The sequence below is a fragment of the Megascapheus bottae genome, chromosome 15 (genome assembly GCF_031878675.1).
Source record: "Megascapheus bottae isolate mThoBot1 chromosome 15, mThoBot2.hap1, whole genome shotgun sequence".
Taxonomy (NCBI): Eukaryota; Metazoa; Chordata; class Mammalia; order Rodentia; family Geomyidae; genus Megascapheus; species Megascapheus bottae.
In genome coordinates, this window is record NC_143523.1 from 30019122 (window position 1) to 30039678 (window position 20557).

At 38.9% G+C, this 20557-nt stretch overlaps 1 protein-coding gene across 2 annotated transcripts; it reads left to right on the forward strand.

Annotated features, from left to right (window-relative positions):
* The first annotated feature begins 1308 nt into the window (after window positions 1-1308).
* On the forward strand, window positions 1309-19859 carry LOC150054101 (lysosomal acid lipase/cholesteryl ester hydrolase-like). 2 transcript variants are annotated; one of them, XM_090346302.1, is made up of 9 exons: window positions 1309-1419; window positions 2437-2554; window positions 9326-9529; window positions 10763-10888; window positions 11621-11757; window positions 14378-14524; window positions 15594-15665; window positions 18765-18836; window positions 19591-19859. In XM_090346302.1, the coding sequence occupies exons 1-9, from the start codon at window positions 1309-1311 to the stop codon at window positions 19822-19824; spliced, it is 1221 nt and encodes a 406-aa protein (XP_090202428.1). In that variant the 3' UTR covers window positions 19825-19859. The 2 variants fall into 2 exon arrangements, with proteins under 2 accessions (XP_090202428.1, XP_090202429.1); XM_090346303.1 differs by having other exon boundaries at window positions 9326-9524; window positions 10779-10888.
* The last annotated feature ends 698 nt before the right edge of the window (window positions 19860-20557 follow it).

Here is a 20557-nt window from a genome sequence, read left to right on the forward strand (position 1 = left end):
GCACTACAGGTAGAATCCACTGGTGCCCTGCTCTAATGTTTTATTTCTCACACAATCTCCTCTAGAACAACTTGTTAAGTATGTTGAGAAGTAAAGTGTTGTGGAAGAAGGAAAAAGTAACTGGCTCACATGTTTGTTCCAGCAGTGTCATCTGTCACTGTAATGGTTCACCCACTGGTTTACTGGCCCAGGTTCTGTAGAACAGTCATTTGATTGAAAGCAGCAACTGACAGATGCTAATTTTGAACTGGGGCAATAAATCTTTTTTTTTCCTTTTCAGTGAAAGTGGTTTTCTCTGGTCATAAAGGACTTTGGGTAAGTTGAAGTTAGGAAAAAGGTGACAGTGCTGGCAGCCTTAAGTCAGAGAATATAAAGCTCAGTGATAAAGCATTTACCAAGTATGCACAAAGCAGTAGGTTTGATTGAGTGAAACAGAAAAATAAATAAATAAAATATCAGAATTAAAAGCAATGAGTTGGCATGGCCAATACAGACTCAAGATAATGTGACCTTTTTTTCTAGAACTTTGAGGTTCACTATTGCTTGGAAAAATAACTCCAGGGTAATTGCATGAGCAGATGAAAGTTGATTGACCATTCTAAACCAAGAATCACTTTCTTATCACATGTGGATTAGTTAGTTTGAGCATAGTTTTTACTTTTTAAATAGTAGTGTTGAGGTATTAGTAGCATACTATAGCATCCATAATGTAGATCTTTTTGATATATATACTGAATATATATATTCTTTTTTAATATATATTTATATATATACAAAACCTGTCAGAAACTAGAATGTCCTCATCTGGTGGTCGGAAACTTCTAGAAGGAGAGCGAGTAAATTCTTTCTTCCTGTTTCTCTTGCAGGCTCTTCCTTTAGGTTTTTCCCCTATTCAAGTGAAAACCTTGACTCTTGACACAGAGTGAGTAGCTCGTAGGAGGTAAGGGTTCATAGTGCCTGAAAGAACATGAAAATGTTTAAATTTTGCATGAAAGGGTAAAAGTGAGAAATTAACCAGTTCTGGAGTTTTTACCTTTTTGCTTTTGTCACTTTGTCCAAGTGTACGTCCTACCCTCTGTTATTTTTCTAGGAATCCTTTAAGTTACTAAGTGGTTGTGCTGGACTACAAAGTTCACATGTTTATTGGATGGGAGGCTTTTTAGGAAATGAATATTTCATCTTTTTTTTCTTTGAGATATGACTAGGTTATGTAATTCTGTCCTTCTGTGATGTACAGAACTTTTTGTGAGCACAGTAAGCTGTAGTGAAATTCAGGACAAGTCATAATTGATTGATTACTTTCTGTAGATGAGAATGTACTTGTTGGAGTTGCTGGTCTGTGTGGTCCTGGGGGTCCTGCACTCCCAAGGGAGCAGAGGAAAGGTGTCAGCTGTGAATCCTGAAGCAAACATGACTGTGGTAAGTTTTTCCAAGGCATGTGCTTTTAACATGCAAGGATGGCAGAGGTTGTTCCTTTACTTACATGGCTGCATGAAGCTGTAACTGTGATCTCTTTATAACTCATTATGTTTTTCAGTTTCTCTGTATCTTGAGTCTGGAATGTGTCATATATAAAGAATGTACCTTGTAATTGTTTAAGACCATGCACTTCTTAAAAATAGTTTTTAATTGATCAATTTCATTTTTGACTCACAGAATTTTTTTTAATGAACAGTAAGAGTGGGGCCATGTTTCATCACAGAAGTTAAAGTGTCTGGAAAAATTGTTAGGAGAAATAAAAATAGATTAAGCATTTTGAAGTTATTGTTCTTATGTTAATTAAAAATGTTGAAAGTACATTGAGGTCTAAAATATCAGAGAAATAGAGTTTATTTAAGCAAACAATAGTTCTAAAGTAGATGAAGCAAACCAGCTGAAGAATCAGCTGAGAGACTTAGAAAATTTAATAGCCTGATAATGGGGGTCATAGGGTTAAGTTTCAAGGAGTGTGTGTGTGTGTGTGTGTGTGTGTGTGTGTGTGTGTGTGTGTATGCATTTTTGTTTAACTTCACTTGGACATTCTAGTGTAATTGTTTTTCATCTGTTGATGAAAATGAATTGAATTATTTTTCTGTTTGATTTCCTAGGATAGAACCTTGAAAACCAGGGCAGTGTTAGTTAGCATATTGAGAAAGGAAAGAAGTGCTTCTTTTGCCAGGTAGCCAAGATAGAATGGAGGCTCAAATCCAAGCAACATGCTAATATTAGATACAATTGGTGCAGAATATGCTTGAATGATGAAAATAAAGTATAGTCGTATATTGGAAGGATGGAACATTTAGTTTTACATGGAAGAGACACAAAGGTCAGCAGCAGCTGATTTCTTGAATACAACCTGGAGAATGTTCTGAAGTGCTGTTCTCTCCGTTGCCTCCTAATGTGGGACATTGGATCAGATTCTGTGCATAGCATGTGTGCTGTCTTTTCTCCTCCCAGATCCAAATGATACGACACTGGGGATACCCTGGTGAGGAACACTTCGTGGAGACAAAGGATGGCTATATTCTGGGAATTCACCGAATCCCTCATGGGAAAAAGAGCCATTCTGACCAAGGTATGGTGTTTTCTGTGGTAAGACAGAAGAGTCCTCAAGTGCCAGCTGGAGCTGGGAATCTCACTAAACATGTTGTGAGAATACTCTGTATTTCCTATAATCCTTGCAGGATCATCTATCTATCTGCACAGCAAGTAGCAGTGAGGGTCCTGGACTGTGTGTGTATCACACTGATGCAGCCCCAGGTGCCTGGCCTTGGAATCTGCAGAAAGAAAGCATGAGTCTTGGGGTGTTACATGTGCTGGGAAGAAGCATTAGGGGCCTCAGTGCAGACCTAGGGCTGCCCTGACTCCTGCCCTGTGTTTTCCTCACTGTGGGTCTTCCATCACTTCTATGTGTGTAACTAGGATAGGTTGAACACAATGGTCCATTTACTTCTTATCACTGCCTTTGCTACAGGCTATTGGTCATGTTTTCTTTGTGGGGGAATGAGAAGTATATACTGTCCTCAGAGTAGGAAACGTAAATTGAAACCACCGGCTGTAAGTTCTGTCTCCACTCTGCAGGGATGATGTCTCATCTAAACATGACAAGAATCTGTGTTGCACCACATCTGTTTGACTGATGGTCAATGTAATGTTGGCTTTATTAACATATTTTAATATATGCACAAAGAATTTCACTGGGTTGTTGCCATACATGCATTTAATGTACTTCTTTGTGTTTAGTAAGATGACAAGGTTGTTTAGTGAATGGTCTACTGGAAGGAGCTTGGGCTCAGGTTATTTCCATTTCGTAGTCTTGTTTTTATGTTTCCTGATATTTCCCTATCTCAGGTGAGATCCTGTTTGATGGACAAAGAAGACAAAAAGGTGAGGAAAAAAACTAAACAAAGAGATGGCTCTACACCAGCACAGAAAACCTGCAAGGGGACTCTTCCAGCTAACCTTAGAGATTCACTTCTTGCTTACAATCTAACGTATTTATAGTGGGTCTGAAAGAATGCTAGACATAGCTAGAGGAGGTAGTTTGAAAGTAATCAAAGGTGGGACAAGTGATAGGAAATAAGGAAACAGCTGAAGACAGAGAGAGTCAAGCCAGGATATCTGCCCAAAGATTAAACTGGCAGTAGATTTTGATCTGGTGCCTGCCACATAAAGTTATCTGGCCTAGGAAAGAGGGCAAGGTGAGAGTGCCAGTAAATCAAGGCACTGTTCTGTGGACTGAAGATAAGGACATGTGAACATTTGGACCTCATATAACTGACTTTTGCTTTTATTACTTATGAGTACAGGTAGGATAGGAGGGGGGAGAGGAAGGTTCTCTGGCTATCTCCTGCAGAGGAAGAAGGCTGTCAGTGGTGGAGTACTAGATTAATAGCAAGAGGTTAGATGTTCTTAGTGCAGGAGCTGAGGAGCCATTTGAGAGGAATATTGTCTATATGTTTGGTATTGATAGCTGTAAAAAAAGGACTCAGATATTGGAAAAAAAATTGGTGGCAAGTTTAGTAATGTATGGACCAAACATCACTAGGCCTGATATAAGTAGAGGTTCCGGTGTTGATGTCACACAAGTGAGCTAGCTGGAGAGAAAGAGCTGCAGTCTTTGTAGTTGGCTGTTAGTTTTCTGAGCTGGGAAGTGAGGACTTTGAGCTCCTTTGTTCTCTACAGTACATGCCAGTCTCATTTACTAAAAGGCAGCCTTCCTTCTGCAAGAAGACACTGATTCTACCCTTTGCTGCTCTAAGTAAGTCCATTCCGCTGCAGTCTGAAGTAGCCTGGCTTCCCAGGAATGTTCCTCTCTGGAGGTCAGTTATGGCAGGTGAGCATGTTATCTACTGATGTTTGAAAGGCTGTCAAAAGAGATTGATAGAGTATTTGAGGGGTACTAGCATCTGGTATCCCAGGACCTTATCCACTGTGACCCTTGACTGCAGCCAGAAGAGGAAAGGCTTGTGTTGCCTCGCTTGATTTGTGGCCAAGAGTGAAATGGAGGCCATCAGGAGAATGACAGGACTTGGTCATCTGAGAAGAGTGATTTTGAGGGAAACAAGTAAACCAAGGTGCCAACACCTGTCCAGTTGGTTAGGAAGAATCTGTAGGATGCCACAGAGAAAGAAGAGGTCAGAAGGGTGAAGACAAAATAAGTAAAGATAGACATCTAATTTGGGGTGTTCCTAAGCCATGTTGAGTAAGTAATCTTTGAAGTGGTGGAGTCTCCAGTTTTCTGTGTGTTTATAGAAATAAAATGTGAAGGAAGGGCAGTCGTACAAAAACCCTGTCATGTAGAAAAGTAGACAGACAAGAGTATTAGCCATTCTCAGGAGCCATTATTCTTAACTCCTTGGCTTCAGTTATCTTTAAAAGTGATTCCATTTGGAATCTGACATCTCCTCTTCTCTGAGTACTTTTTCAACTGTCTTTATATGCACACTCATGATCAGGATAAACTTTATTTCCAGAAGTTTATCTTTATGTCTTTTTTTTATTTTTCTCATTGCTGTGAGTAGATGTGTCAGTTGGTTTTATGGGTTGGAGGATATAGTTCTGTTATTTCTGATCCATGGGGGAATAGCTGCTGGCAGGTCACATTTTAGTCTGTGCCAGTAGGATGCAAAAGTGGCCACTAAATTAAGCAATAGAGATTTCAACAGGTATCTCACCCCAGCTCAGCTTCCTTAAGCTAAGATGAAGAACTGACACTTCTGAGGCCACCTTACATAAACCTAACTGCAAATGCTCCTGAAGATTACATCTATAATCACAAAAGACATAAGGATATGCAGGGTGAGGTTCCTAACAATAACTGATTAAACAATCTAGTTATTTCTGTTTATACAGTGTTTTACAATGCTAGTTACGATTGACACAGCATCATAGATGTCATGAAATCTTTTTTTTTATTACCATGAAAAATGCATGGACTCAAACCTGTTTCGTGTGGTATCATTGATTTAGAGGGGACCTGATTCGTATGATAATGTCCTTTTAAATTCGTATCTGAAGTAGTTATATACTTGAGGCTTAGAAATATTAAACAGCAACAATTGACATTATAGTTTTTTCATAGTTAGTTAAAAGTGACCATTTAAAGATTGTTCCCATGAACAGACAAATGGTAACTTTTTTTAAATTATCATTAAGGCTGTATTCTTTGTGTGTGTGAGTGTGTGTGTGTGCGCGCGCGTGCGTGCGTGTGTGTGTGTGTGTGTGCGCGCGCGTGCGTGCGTGCGTGTGTGTGTGTGTGTGTGTGTGTGTCTTTGTTCAAACTTGAGAAGCTTAATTACATCAAGTAGTTATGTTAATAGAGACGAAATGAGGAACTCCTTTTACCTCAGTGATATTACAATAACCTTTAGGTAAGCGTTGAAATAACAGCCAATTCAGTCACATAAATATGTTTATTCATTTTTATGATTTGTATATATTCCTTAACGTTTGTCTTTTCTCTGTTGGTATTGGAGATTGAACCTAAGATACTGCACTTACTAGGCAAGTACTTTGTTATTGAGCTACATTGCAGCCCCCTTTGTAAATGTTCTTTATGTCAAGATATATTTATATTATGTGATATGGAAAAAAACAGACTTGTAGGTCTGATAGATAGAGAAAGCAGCATCTGGTAGCTACACTGAAGGAAGGTGGGGGCAGCACCTAGAAGAAATGGAAAGGAGAGATCTATGCAATTGAGTTATCCCAAGGAAATATTGTTTGATGAAAAGAAAGTACTTAGTCTAATCAGTAGAAAAGTGTTTGCAGAGCCAAGCAAATAGGGTCTGTCCTCAATCCAGAGGGAGGTGGGGAACCACTTTTCTCTCTGTGGAAATAGTTACAAAGTTTTTAAAGGAAGAATGGGATCCCAGGCCTGTGAGGTGAGAAATAGGCTTTGAGAAGCTTGTGAGGTGGGGAGGAATGTTGGAAGATATGAATAGGGAAGAGCAGGGAGACAGGGACAGAGTTTCCTTTCTACCCTGCCCCCATCTAGCAGCCCTGTAATGGAGAGCTAGGTAGTAGAGCCTGCAGAGGACAAAGGAGAGGTTTTTTTTTCAATAGAATTAAAGTCCAAGAGAGCTTTTGGGAAAGTGTTGAGGTGTGGTGTTTGGGGAGTTTTGCTAAGCAGAAGGATTTGGTGTAGATTGCAGCATGATTAACCTAACGGGCTTAAGAGTGGAGTCAGACAAAGGCTGGAATATAAGGGACCTCAGAACAATTTCTGGATCATTGGAGTGTTCGTTAAGTGTGAGGATTTGGACCTTTCAAGTGCTCTGTTCCTTTTCAGGTCATGCTGAATTGAAGACTGGAAGGTGCCCAGTTTAGATCATTTTTATGTTATTGTCTAATTTTCATTGTGTCCAGATCTTGTGACCAAAGCAAATCGCTCTGTCTTCACACAATCAGAAAGCCCAAATTAAGGCAGGTTGTTTAGAGGACATCACAACGAATTATCCCTTTGTGGGTAACTTAGACTTGGCAGGGCTGACTGGAAGCATCAGTTCTAGTAACCTCAAAGTTTCCCACTGCCTCCAAGCCTGTGAGCCTGCTTCCTCAGTGCTCCATTTGACCAAAGTATAAAGTCTGCTATAGACAGTTACTGGACAACCTTAAGGTGGGAGTCCTTAGCTAGCCCAAACTAAAGACTCAGACCTTGCCCACAATCGGAAGTATTAATAATGGACCTGAAAGAATGCTAGAATTACCTGCGGGGGGTGCTTTAAAAGTAATTAATGGTGGAGCAGATGGTACAAAATAAGGTGACAGAGTCAAGGTATCTGCTCAAGACCCAATTGGATATAAATTTTGTTCTTTTGCAAGTCTGGAGTGTTAGTGAATGAATGTACTGTTCTGTGGCCTCAAAAGATAACCTGACAATTTGGACCTAAAATCTCAGATCTCTATTTCCTGAGTGGCTTGGATTCAACTTAATTTTTTAAAGTTATCTTAAATAAATCTTAAATAGCTGTACAAGAGTTGTCATTTAAGAAAGCGGGTAATAAATACAGTATGTCTTGTTTATTGTCACCCTTAATGTTTTTATTATCTATCTATCTATCTATCTATCTATCTATCTATCTATCTATCTGCCATTCTTGGGGCTTAAACTCAGGGCCTGGGCATTGTCCTTGAGCTTTCTCAAAGCTAGCATTCTACCACTTGAGCCACAGTACCACTAAGATTTACATTTTTAGAGAGATTTTAGGTTCATAGCAAAAATGATAAGCAGAACTGCGTATCTAAGGACATACAATCTTTTTTGATCCTGAAGAGAGTTACCACAAACATTAATAGGCAAAGAATTGCCCATTGCCCCTTTTATGAACATCCTTCAATTATATATTTGTTATTAATTGCTAAATTTTAATTAACACATTTTTGCCACCTAGAGTTCATAGTTTACTCTGAAGATTTCTCTCAGTCTTTTCTATGGATTGGAACAATAAATAATGACTCTGCTATAACTGTATTATGATATATGGATTCATAGCTTCACTGTTGGCACTTTTCATTGTTTTGCCTGTATATTCTGCCTTCTTCCTAACTCTTGAAGACCTCTGATCTTTTGATCATCTCTCTAAGTTTTCCACCATATCACAATTACTACCTTTCAGAGTTTCATTTTCACATGGCAGTATGGCATTTAAGGTTCTTCTATGTCTTTTCATAGCTTGATAATTCATTTCTTATTAGGGTTAGGCTTCACTCTATTATCTGGATATGTTTATCTACTGATTGACTTATGGAAGTTCATCTCATATATTTCCTTTTTGTTTGAAAATCTTAGAAGTTGCAGTTAAGGGTACCATTTGCAGGTTTCTGTGTGGATATTCATTTTCAATTCCTTTTGGTAAAGCATCAGGGAGCATGATTACAAGATAATATGATAAGAATATGTTTGCTTCTGTAAGAAATGACCAAATTATTTACCAAGTACCTCTGCCATTTTTCTTCCTACCAGGAATGATGTGAATTCCTATCATTCTCCATTCTTTCCACCAGTTGGTAGTGTCAGTTTTCATATTTTAGCTCTTTAGGCATCAAGTGTCATCTCATTGTAGTACAGTAGTATTTTTTTTGAATAGTGTGTATACGCCGGTGTCACATTCACTTGGCTTGACTACTCAATGGCTGTTGCTGTATTACTCACGTGCGGCATTTCAATTTGAGATGGAGTCACAGACTTTTCTACCCAAGCTGGCTTTGAACCTTAATCCTCAGATCCCAGCCTAATATGTCGCTGGTATTACCATGGCCTGACATGTATAACTGGTTTTGCTTAGTTTATTTTCTCATAAATAAGTGTGAGAAATGTAACTATTGGAACAAACTGTAGAAACACATTGCACTTTGTTAAAACCAAGTAAAATATTTTGGATGGTTAAGTAAGTGTTTCTTTTCTAGCCAGGAACTGGCAGGTTTCACCTGTAGTTCTTGCTATTCAGGAGGCTGAGTTCTGAGGATCATGGTTTAAATACAGGAAAGTTCATGAGATACTTATTTTTCAATTAACTGAAAAAAGGCTAGAATAGAGCTATAGCTCAAGTGGCAAAGCACTGGATTAACAAAAAGCTACAAGACAGCACTCAGGCCCCAACTTTAGCCTTAAAAACACACAGACACATACACACATACGTATACATACATATACATACACACACAAAATAGTCCAATTATAGTTCTATATTTTCACTACTGTTTAAAGTTGGGAAATGCCATCTCAATATTATAATTTATTTCAAGTTCAGTATTTGTTTGGGTATTTTGTAAAACAATTCTGTGTTCACTAAGATATCATGTTTGTTTATAGTTACCATCCTTAAACCTGAATGTTTTTCAGTTCCCAAACCAGTTGTCTATCTTCAGCATGCTTTGTTAGCCGATTCCAGTAACTGGGTCGCAAACATCGACACCAACAGCCTGGGCTTTATCCTTGCCGATGCCGGCTTTGATGTGTGGTTGGGGAACAGCAGAGGAAACACGTGGTCTCGGAAACACAAGACTCTCTCCGTTTCTCAGGATGAATTCTGGGCTTTCAGGTACATTGCAGTTGATTATGACTTGGGATTATTTCTCTAACACTTAAACAACAGGCAGATACACAAGAATTCAGCAGAAGAGGCCATCCATAAATTAATTCCTGTGAAGTTGTATGAGAAAAGACTGGTATCTTTTGAAAGTTCTACTTCTTGCCAGTAATTAATGATGAATATTAAGGTAACTTAGATATAATTACATGAATAATTAGATTCAGTTGGGTATTTGATACTCCTTGTGTTGTGGGAAATATGGAGTCAGGTACCCTTTCTCTCTCCATAAAAACAGTTCCCAGGTGTTTATTTTTCTTTCTTTCAGAAACTTTTCTGTCTCTTACTTCTGGATTTATCAGCAGGTGTCATATGACACTAGATGCATCACATAAATTCTGGCATCTGATTATTTATGACATGGGGATAACGAACATAAGGTTTATGGAAGGCTGATAGAAAACACAGGTGAAGAACCTCCCCAGAGCCTGGCACATTCTGAAATATATGGGAACAATCGACACATCTGATCATGATGCTATACACACACACACACACACACACACACACACACACACACACACACACACGCCCTACCCTCCACAGACTCATGTACCTGCCTACCTGGTTTTAGGTTGCAGCTTGATGTCTGAGATTTTAGGAAAGGTCAGAATTCTGGGTATCTCTAGTCTTGCCTTCCATTTATACAACCAGAATCACTCTAAGGACATGAAACTCAAGAATAAGAACTTCTACCAAAAGATATATGTAACTGGGATTCCTAGTTCCTAATATGTACAACCTTTTTTACTACACTTGTATTCCTATAAATAATTGTGAGAAATGCAACTATTAGAAACACATCACACATAGCATGTTTATTGTCACCTGTTTGTGATAGTGAAAAACTGGATACTACCCAAATGTATTCCAGCCATCAGTATAATAAATAGGCAATGAGAATGTGGTATATTAACACACTAAAATGTGACTAAACAACTACAACTTCATGCATAAACATGGTTGCAGCCAAATACAGCCACTAAAACAGTATAGAGAAAATTAGGGTCACAGACAGGCGCCTATGGAATGGAATCCAGGGACATTTCTGTCATGCTAGGTAATGTTTATTTTTTGAGCTCAGGGCTGGCTTACCCAGTTCTTTATATGATTACACCTCATTATCCAAGATTTGTATTTGTATAGTCTTCTGTTTGTGTATCATTTTAATGAATGAATTCTTATTTGTTGGCTTTTGGATTATAGTTTTGATGAGATGGCAAAATATGACCTCCTAGCTTCTGTTGACTATATTCTGAGTAAAACTGGCCAAGAGCAGTTGTATTATGTGGGTCATTCTCAAGGCACCACCATCGGTATGTATGCAGTAATGATATATATACATACATGTGTATATATATATGTATGATATATAATATATATCATATATATTATTTTGGCCAGTCCTGGGGCTTCAGCTCAGGGTCTGAGCACTGTCCTTGGGCTTTCTTAAGGCTAGAGCCCTACCACTTGACCCATAGTACCACTTCCGGCTTTTTTTTTATCTATGTGGTACCTACAAATCAAACCCTGGTCTTTGTGCATGCTAGGCAATAGGCCTACAATAGGCCAAACTCACGGCCCCTCAGCAATATTATTTTAAAGCTAGGGATTTTAATTTGAGTTCCCCTTGGGTGATGGGTATCAATCTGGATGGTTTATGAATTTGGGATGGAGAGAGGGCCAGGGGATTAGAGACATTCCCAGCAGAGCTCTTGAAATGTTAAAGACCTACAATGCACATTGTTAAAGAAAATGGAAAGATTTTGTGGATCTCCTCTCCTGGATTTCTTTCCAGGCATTTCTAAATTTACACTGAAGACAAGCACTTGGCAATGCCTTGATTTTGTAGTTTGATTAAATTCCATGTTTGCAGCCGGTCAGGGCCTCATTTCAGGAGCTCTGCCTCCTCCTCAGGGCAGTGCAGCCCCCCCTTTCTCTGGGTGTTATTCCAGGGACTCCCACATGATTCTTGAACTCTCCTGCCTTTTCTGAGAAGAAAATTCTCAGAAGATGGGATTCCTCTTATCTTCCTTTTGTTTCTGCAGGTTTTATAGGTTTTTCACAGATTCCTGATCTGGCCAAAAAAATCAAAATATTCTTTGCCTTGGGTCCTGTGGTCTCACTGGATTTCAGTTCCAGCCCTCTAACCAAGTTAGGATTCTTGCCCGACATTTTCCTTGAGGTATTTGTCCCCACCTTTCTCCTCCCAACAGATATCCTCTTCAGATTGAAGCACTGCTCTTTGGAGGGAGACTATGCTATCCTTCTCTGAGTTTGCTCTTAGCAGAGCAATGGGTTTCTCTTCTTTCTTCACCCCTACTTGATATGCCTGGAGGCCCGTGGAGGCCTAGCAATTGTGAATCCAGAATCTGTGGGTACTCACACCTTATGTGCTAGTCCAGCTTTCTAGCCACTATAGAGGAAGTGTTTAAACATGAGCTGGACTAGCCTTTTATTCCAAGAAGTGAGCTCTTGCATAACAGTGGGTAGTTTACGGGAGAAGGATGAGAACAATTTTCACAGTTTGTCACATGGAGATGATCTAAAGACAGTGATCAATTATATTCTCCAATATGGCCAACACGCTCCGCCCTTGCCCCTATCTTTCCAGGTCCACCCAAGTTCTATTCCAGGAGGAAACAGCATTCATGAGAAGGTGTTTTAAGCCCCCTGCAAACAGAAGACCCTTTGTTCTTTTTTTTTCAAATATTTTTTATTGTAATTAATAGAAGGGTTACATTATATTTGCCAGATAGAAGGTACATTAATTCACATACGTTGATACCCTTTCTCATGTCTTGGTCCCCATTTCCCTCTCCCCACCCCCACCCCTCATCTTGTTTTTCCCCCTTCCCTATCCAATTTCAAATAACCAAATACAAATAAATCCAATATATCAGATAACAAAGTAAGATACTGAAACAATATGAGATAATCAAGGGATAGCAAAAGAGATGAGAGATAACATAGTACATTAAGGACAACAATCACTCATTATATGGCTTTTGTTTCTATATCCTAGAGGACCCTTTGTTCTTGCATTCAATGTTTTATACATTTATACATACATATGTACACACTTGAAGTCTTGTCCAGGAAGCTACATGGTCATGCAGCATGTAATGTGCTTCCATTCAATAAGGGATGACAGTTGGGTCATGACTCTGCTAGGTCATAGTAGAGCTGAGTGTTTCCTGTCATCTAGTGAAGTCACAATTCAACCTATTATACGTGGTGGTGCTGGTGTAAACCAACCTACTGTATTACCAGTCTTATCGAAAAGTCTAGCAATACACTTACATATAGTGCATAACATTGGATAATGACAATATGCAACTGTCACTGACTTGTATAGTTATCATGCTGTGCTAATCATCAGTATTTTAGGGTGTACCCCTATTACTTATAAAAGAAAAGTTTGGTCCAAAGGAGCATGATGTTTGCTGCCAGAAACCTCAGCCTCATAGTCACTGTACCCAGTGACTGCCCTGTGTTGTGAAGATTGTGAAAGGACACTGTAGTCCTCAAATCTGATATTCATTTATACTTATACACCCGCTTGTATTAGTTTGCTAGAGCTATGTGGACAAGTCTGTTCCATGCCTAACCCTACTGCTAGTTGTTGGTAATCTCTAGCCATTCCTGTTGGTGGAAGCATCATTCCAATTTCTACCTTCCTCTTGTTTTCTTTCTGTGCCTATCTATCTCCATGTCCAAATTTCCCTTTTCCATAAGGGCATCTCTTTTTGCTTTATTCTTCTAAAAAGGCCCTATCTCCAAGTAAGGGCACTCTAAGATAATAATTAAGAACTCTGTGTTTTGTTTGTTCATTTGTTTTTTCAGAAGTCATGATTTCACCCCTTAAACTATCTTCCCCACGTGGACCTCTAGGTGGAACATATGAATAGGAGTTAGAATTTATTTGAATGCAGAAAGTGATTTCTCCCACTTTCGGTTGCATACCACATGTCTTAAGAACATAATGATTACGCTGGTAGCACCTGATCACAGATTTACTGACCACTGGATAGGGATACTGTAGACAAGGGTTATGGCCACCTTCTTTTCTAAACTATTAGATAGGTCACCTGGTGTCTTTTGTAAGAATTCCATTTTACCCATGTGAAATGAGCACAGCCAGGGGAAACAGATAATGTAGTTGTTTCAATAAAACATTTCTTATAACATGCAATGATGGGGGCAGGAGGATGAGGATGAAACAGTATAGTTAACAGAATGAGAGTTTTCAGTTGGGAGGATGAGAATATTCTGGAAATGGATAATGATGATTTTCCCACAATTGTGTGCATATACTTACTGCAACTGGACTGAACACATAAAAATGATTAAAATATTAATTTTGCATTAAACATATTGTACAACTGTAAGTAAAAAACCCACTTAAAATCCCCAGAAGGGACTGTCTGTGGCTCATATTGGTATACATATACACTAGAATAGCGCTGATCAATCCCTTCACTGACTCTCCAGAGGTCATTACCAGCCAACCCTGTAAACTAACTCCAGTTGGCCCTACAACCAAGAGTTGAGGCTCTTGCCCCGTATAAATGCCTACTATAAACTTAATTTTCTATATTTTCACTCTTGAAATTGAAGTCGATGTCTCTAACATATCTGTATTTGTTTTACTATCCTGGTTTGAGTGTCAACTATTCTCCATTTTGCTCCTAAAGCTGCTGGTAAAGAGGTTTGTGGGTCTGTGCTTCTGTAGGGAGCTGTAGAAGCTTCAATCTCAGCAGGAAATGCTGAAATAGTCTTGGGTTTCTTTATATTTTTTTAAGGATGTATTTGGACACAAAGAATTTCTTCCTGAGAATCCAGTCACGAAGTGGCTTACTACCCACTTTTGTCCCCATGATGTTCTGAGAGAAATTTGTGGTAATTTGTTGTTTCTCATGTTTGGATTTGATGAGAAGAATTTAAATATGGTATGTATAATGACAGAAAGATTTAATCAGTCAGCAGTTTTATGATTTGAATGTGTTTTTTGGATGATGTGGGAGATCCAGCAATGACCTTTTATCACTGTGAAGGGCATTTTAGAAAGAGGAACAAGTGATTTTTCAGCAAGTGGTCATGGCAGCATCTGTCCTCCTGGGGCAGTGTCCTATACTGAACCTCTGTGGAGAGTTGAATAAGAGAACACGTCACCATTCAAACCACTGTATTTACGTATTTTTAAAAACAAATATGTGTTTAAATTTGGAGTTTACCTTTTATATACACACATATATATGTACATGTATATATACCATACTTACATATGCAAATATACACATATACACATATTAATATGTACATGTGTATTATGCAATAAATATGTATTATGGATGTACTTTACATATATGTTGCATATATTTGTTTTATTAACTGCAAAAATCATTCACTAGAAATAACCTTGTCTTTATAAACCTGTGTGCAATTTTTAATACTGAATTTTGAAAATAGGTTTGAAAATTCAGAAATGAAGCTAGTTGTGCCCCCTTCATGTAATCTTAGGAACTGTGACACTAGGGCATGTGGATCATAAGTATGAGGTCAACCTTGGCTACTTACCAGACCCTGTTTCAAAACAACAATTCTGGAGTAAAAGCTGTAGCGAATCTTTCAAAGTAAGATCACTTTTGTCTCATTATTAAAGGAAAAGTGATTGCCATGTACAATTTTGTTAGTTCAGGAAAGCATAAAGAAGAAAAGTAAAAATGGTCCGTGATTGTAACTTGTATTGTTCCACACTCACTCTAAACTTATTCATATTTTATTGGCCATATTTATAGTCAGAGAATTCTTTTTCCACCCTAATCTCATATATTGGATGAGATTGTAGTTCTGTAGTTATTAATTCTTTGTGACGGGCCGGGAGTTTGGCTTAGTGGTAGAGTGCTTGCCTAGCATACACAAAGACCCGGGTATTAATTCTTTGAAAGACAAAATGTGTTGATTTTCAGTATCCCTTTAAACATTTTTATTCTTTAATTCATCTTGTGTACTGTACAGTCAAGAATGGATGTGTATGGGGCACACACTCCTGCTGGAACTTCTGTGCAAGACATTTTACACTGGAAGCAGGTAGGCCTGTGAGGAGGGCAGCTGGGATTGGGGAAATCTACTTGTTGAAAGGTAGCAAGCATTCACTGACCTACCTCTCTCCCTCCAGCTTTTCTCAAACCTAAGCATGGCACATCACATCCCCTTGGCAAAACAACAGTAACCATCCTGATTTCACCTGCCCTTGCCTTCGGAATTCTGAAACCACAGCCACCGTAGGGCTGTGTTTATGTTACAGAACGATATCGCTTCACTCTTTGGTGTGCCAGCCACACTCTGATGTCCAGTGTCACTGGATACTGCGTTTATGGTACAGTGGTTGTCTTGGCTACAAGCTTCTTTTTGAATTGATTACTGATTATTTTGTCCAGCTATTGGCCAAGTCAAAGTCTGCAGGCTGAGGTCTTGGCCCAGCTGTGAGTTTTGTAGCCTTTGACTAACCATCCTAGAAAGTGCCTGACGAATATTTCAAAAGCCAGATACTCTGTAGTGAAGCTGGTCTTTTCCCTTCCTGTGTTCTGCGCTAGGCCTCTGTGTGTACAGGATCAGTTTCCTCGAGTTCTTTTTTTCCCCATCCTGTGGTCCTTTTCCAGGGACCACCACTATGTCCAAGAGGAAGCCTTGGTGACTGCCGGGAGAGGCAGAGCCTTCCTCTGAGAAGCCTAGGGCCTGGAAGTTGACAAGGTGTAGTCTTTCGTTTCAGGGAGAACATTGAAGGGTCTTCTCACTTGAGTGTCAAGCTTCAGGTTCCTGTTAAAGCCCTTTTATTCACAGTATGTGGTAAGGTTTACTTTATGCTTACATAAGGGGGATTAACAATCTCCAAACCGAATCCTTTTCTCTGCATTGGAATTTGGAGTATTTTTTTTTTTTACAATTTTCTTATGAACTGCATTTACTTCAGAGATAGCCCACATTAAGCCAGAGGCTATTAGCTCGAATTCCTCCTTCCTTCACAGAACCCCAAGTACTTTTTTCTCTTCATAGGATGCAATATCTAAGTATATCTTTATAGTATAAGTCACCGCTATTAAGGTGTTAATAAAGATAGAGCTTATTGAGCTCTCTCTCTCTCTCTCTCTCTCTCTCTCTCTCTCTCTCTCTCTCTCTCTGTGTGTGTGTGTGTGTGTGTGTGTGTGTGTGTGTGTGTGTGTGTGTGTGTACTAGGGCTTGAACTCTTGAACTCAGGGTTATGTGTTCTCATTGGTCTTCTTTGCTCAAGGCTGGCACTCTATCCATTAAGCCACAGCTCCACTTTTAGCTTTTTACTGATTAATAAACGTCTCATAGATTTTACTGTCCAAGTTGACTTTGAATCCCATTCCCCAGATCTCAGCCTCTTGAGTAACTGTAATAGAGAAATGAGCCACCAGCTCCACTGTGATTTATTGATAGAAGTTACCTGCATTGTTCTGTAGAAACTGAATGAACTGAAAAATTTCTTATATTTATAACCAGGACCTACTGTTTCATGTATTGATGTAGCACATGATCATTGTGAGACTGCCAGTTATTTCAAGGCTTTTGTTCCTCTCAGTAACTTTCACCCTTCTTTGCTTTGGAGATACCCTTTCAAGTAGGTAGCTTGAAGTCCCTGGTGACTCTGAACACTGAGATCAAGTGCAGTCTGAACTCTGTGTTGCAGGGTTCTTACTTTGGGGGTATCATATAAATGTTGCTGAAGGCGTGTGAGGCAATGTAGGGATTCGATATCTGTACTCTTCGGCAGGGGAGTTTATACTGGTGTATTTGCACCGGCAATTAAGGAATAGATGGAACCAATGCACTGTGCTATCTTTTGCTAAGTGTACTTTCTGGTTTGGTAGGGGCCATTTCTATGTCATCAAACAGAATTGTATGCAATTAAGAAGTGAAAGATTGCACAAACTATATGCAATTGAGAACTGAAAGATCACATAAATTAAAGATATTTCTGTTAAAAAAAGGCTCACTTTTCAAAAATAAGGTGATATATGACCAAACATGATAACTTTATTTGATTTGTCAATCTCAGGTTTGATTATTGACATATTTTTAATTTTGAGGTGTACAGGAAGTATGGCTTAACATTTCAAAAATAAATAACTTTTCTTAAAATAATGATATCATACTCTTCTAAATAGGCGTAACTTTAATTTTCATGGGCAACATATTTGGACAGCTCTAGTACGTGAAACTAGTAAGAGATATACTGGATGTGGTACAATTTAAAGACTCCATAACTAGACTACATGAAAAATGATTCAATCAAGAAAATAATTGATATACTAGCAGATAATACAATTTAAAAAATAGAGGCTATATATGTATGTGTGTATATATATATAATATAATGATGTGTAAATACAATCTCCATCTCCAAGCACAGGTACATTTTGAGAAATACACCACTAGGCAGTCTTGTCATTGTGTGAACATCACAGAGCATCCTTTGACACCTGGATTGCTATGATGTCACTCAGTGATGTCATAACACGGTACTTAGTAGCACACGAGGTCTATCACTTCTGAATCGTCATCAGGGTGCTGTGTCTCCACGTAAAACCACTAGCTCCTCCAGGAAGCATATGATAAAAATTTTATTGGAAAATATTTGTGTAAAGAAAGATAATCTATTGCTTGCCTGATGTCACATGCGAATAATTCCAGAGAACGTGAATGAGAGGTAGGAGGATTGTGGTGTAAGGCTGACTCTAGACTTAAATATTGAGAATACTACCGCAAAAATATACTAAATGAAAATGGGTGGAAGGCATGTCTCTAATAGTAAAACATTTTTCTACATGAATTAACTATAAGGCCTGTTTTCAAACGACAGGACTAGCAAAATAACAATAACAATCACAATAATAAAATATTTATATAACCTCAAAGCATTTGTATGTAGCTGCTCTCCTATGCCTTAAAGTTGCTATTTTTCCTAATCATACAGTGAGGAATTGAGCCATAGTATAAGTTGGAATGGAATCATTTCATCTTATTTTAACTAAAGATTTGAAAATAAAAAATAAATTTGTATTTTGATATAACGCTCAATTCTGAGACCTGGTGAACTCCACCAATCTCTGATGTTAACTCAACTTGCACTTTCACTTACCCCCCAAATTATCTTCCTTTCAGATTTTCAAATTTCACAGGTTTCAAGCCTTTGATTGGGGAAGCAAAGCCAAGAACTACCTACGCTACAACCAGGTAAAGGTTTCTGCCTTTTCTTGTAAATGGATCCCCAAAATTACCCATCTAGGAAACCAGCCTGCCTTACTGAGATTCTGGCTGTGCTTAGATACTAAGGAATGCCTGGGTAGTATTTGCTTCCCCTCTGTCCTCTCCAGAAGCTCACAGGTTTGCAGTTGGTGTTGTGGACTGGCCTTTCTCCCTCCTTTCCTTGACTCTAAATAAGAGTCATGAATTATTCATATCCATTAGCATGGATATGGTAGAATCTAGTAGTTCTAGGTCGAGTGCAAGCTTGCTAGCTGAGGTATCTTGGACATTGTGTAAGTACTTCTCTGTACCAATAGAATTAGTGTCTTTAAGTACCTAATACCCTAATGTGAGAATTATTTCATCTGTGCTTTTCTTATTCCATTCTCCACTGAGGTTGGATTTTCCCAACTTGTGTCTTCCATTCAAAAGGAGAAAATAGGAGGGTCTAGCTCTTCCTTTTACTTGGGCCTTCAGCTCTGTGTGTGCATCTGAGGGGAACAGGGTTTCCCATGCTGGGGTTTCTTTAGGCCTTACCTATACAGTTTTGGGCAGCAACTCTGTAGCTCACCTCTTTTCCTTGGGGGTTGAATTTCTTTGTATTCTGCAACCTGAAAAGAAACTGCAAGAGATTTTTTAAACCGAGTTAGTTATTCTCGAATCAGACATATTAGACAGTGTTTATGGGGATTATTTACTGCCCTGTGAAAAATTATAATGAATCTTTCTTTTTTTACTGTAGAGTGTCCCTCCCAGGTACAATGTGAAAGACATGCCTGTGCCCACTGCCCTGTGGAACGGGGGTCATGATACACTGGCAGATACCAGTGACGTCAACATCTTACTGCCTCAGATCACTAACTTGGTGTACCACAAGGAAATTCCTGATTATAACCATATTGACTTCATCTTGGGCTTGGATGCCTACTGGAGGATATATGTTGAAATGATAGATCTCATGAAGAATTACCAATGAGAGCCATAGAAAGAGGTGTTGGCTAACGTGCTGTAAATTGATACTTTCATATGAAAGAAATCATGATATTAAAAATGATCAATTCTCATTAGATAAAATTAGAAGCGCATAATCTAGCTTGTTTTTTTTGTCTGACTGCGACTATATATTAAGTTAGGGTCTCAAACCGATTGTCATCTTATAGTCTATTAAAAAATACCACAGGGGTATGAAAAACTCATTCTGACAATCGATTTCTTCTCACATTTTAATCTACTCAGTTGCCTTTTTATGCCCATCTTGGGCAACTTAAAATTTTGGGAAATTTCTCATAGTTGATAATCTGTCACTGAGTTGAATTCAGTATAAAAAGTAGCTGGTTTCTGTCAGCTCTTCTTAAAACACCACCTTCTCTGGCCATGACTGTTACAACAGCTCCTAGCTCTTGATCTCTGGTAGCTCTTGCCAACTGTGTCTGCAGCCCTTCTGTAGACCCTCAGTGTATCACAATTCTTCTTGGTCACCCTCATGATCACCACCTTCATGGGCTTCTGCCTGCCTTTCGTGCTGCTGGACATCCTGTGCCCCTGGGTGCCTGCGCGGAGACGCTACAAAATCCACCCGGACTTCTCTCCCTCCTTGCTGCTCCAGATGCTGTACCACAGAGCCTTCTTCTGCCTGCCACTCTTTGACACTGAGTTCTGGAGAAAGACACACAGAGAAAATAACAATAGAGTGGTCAACAATAACGGTA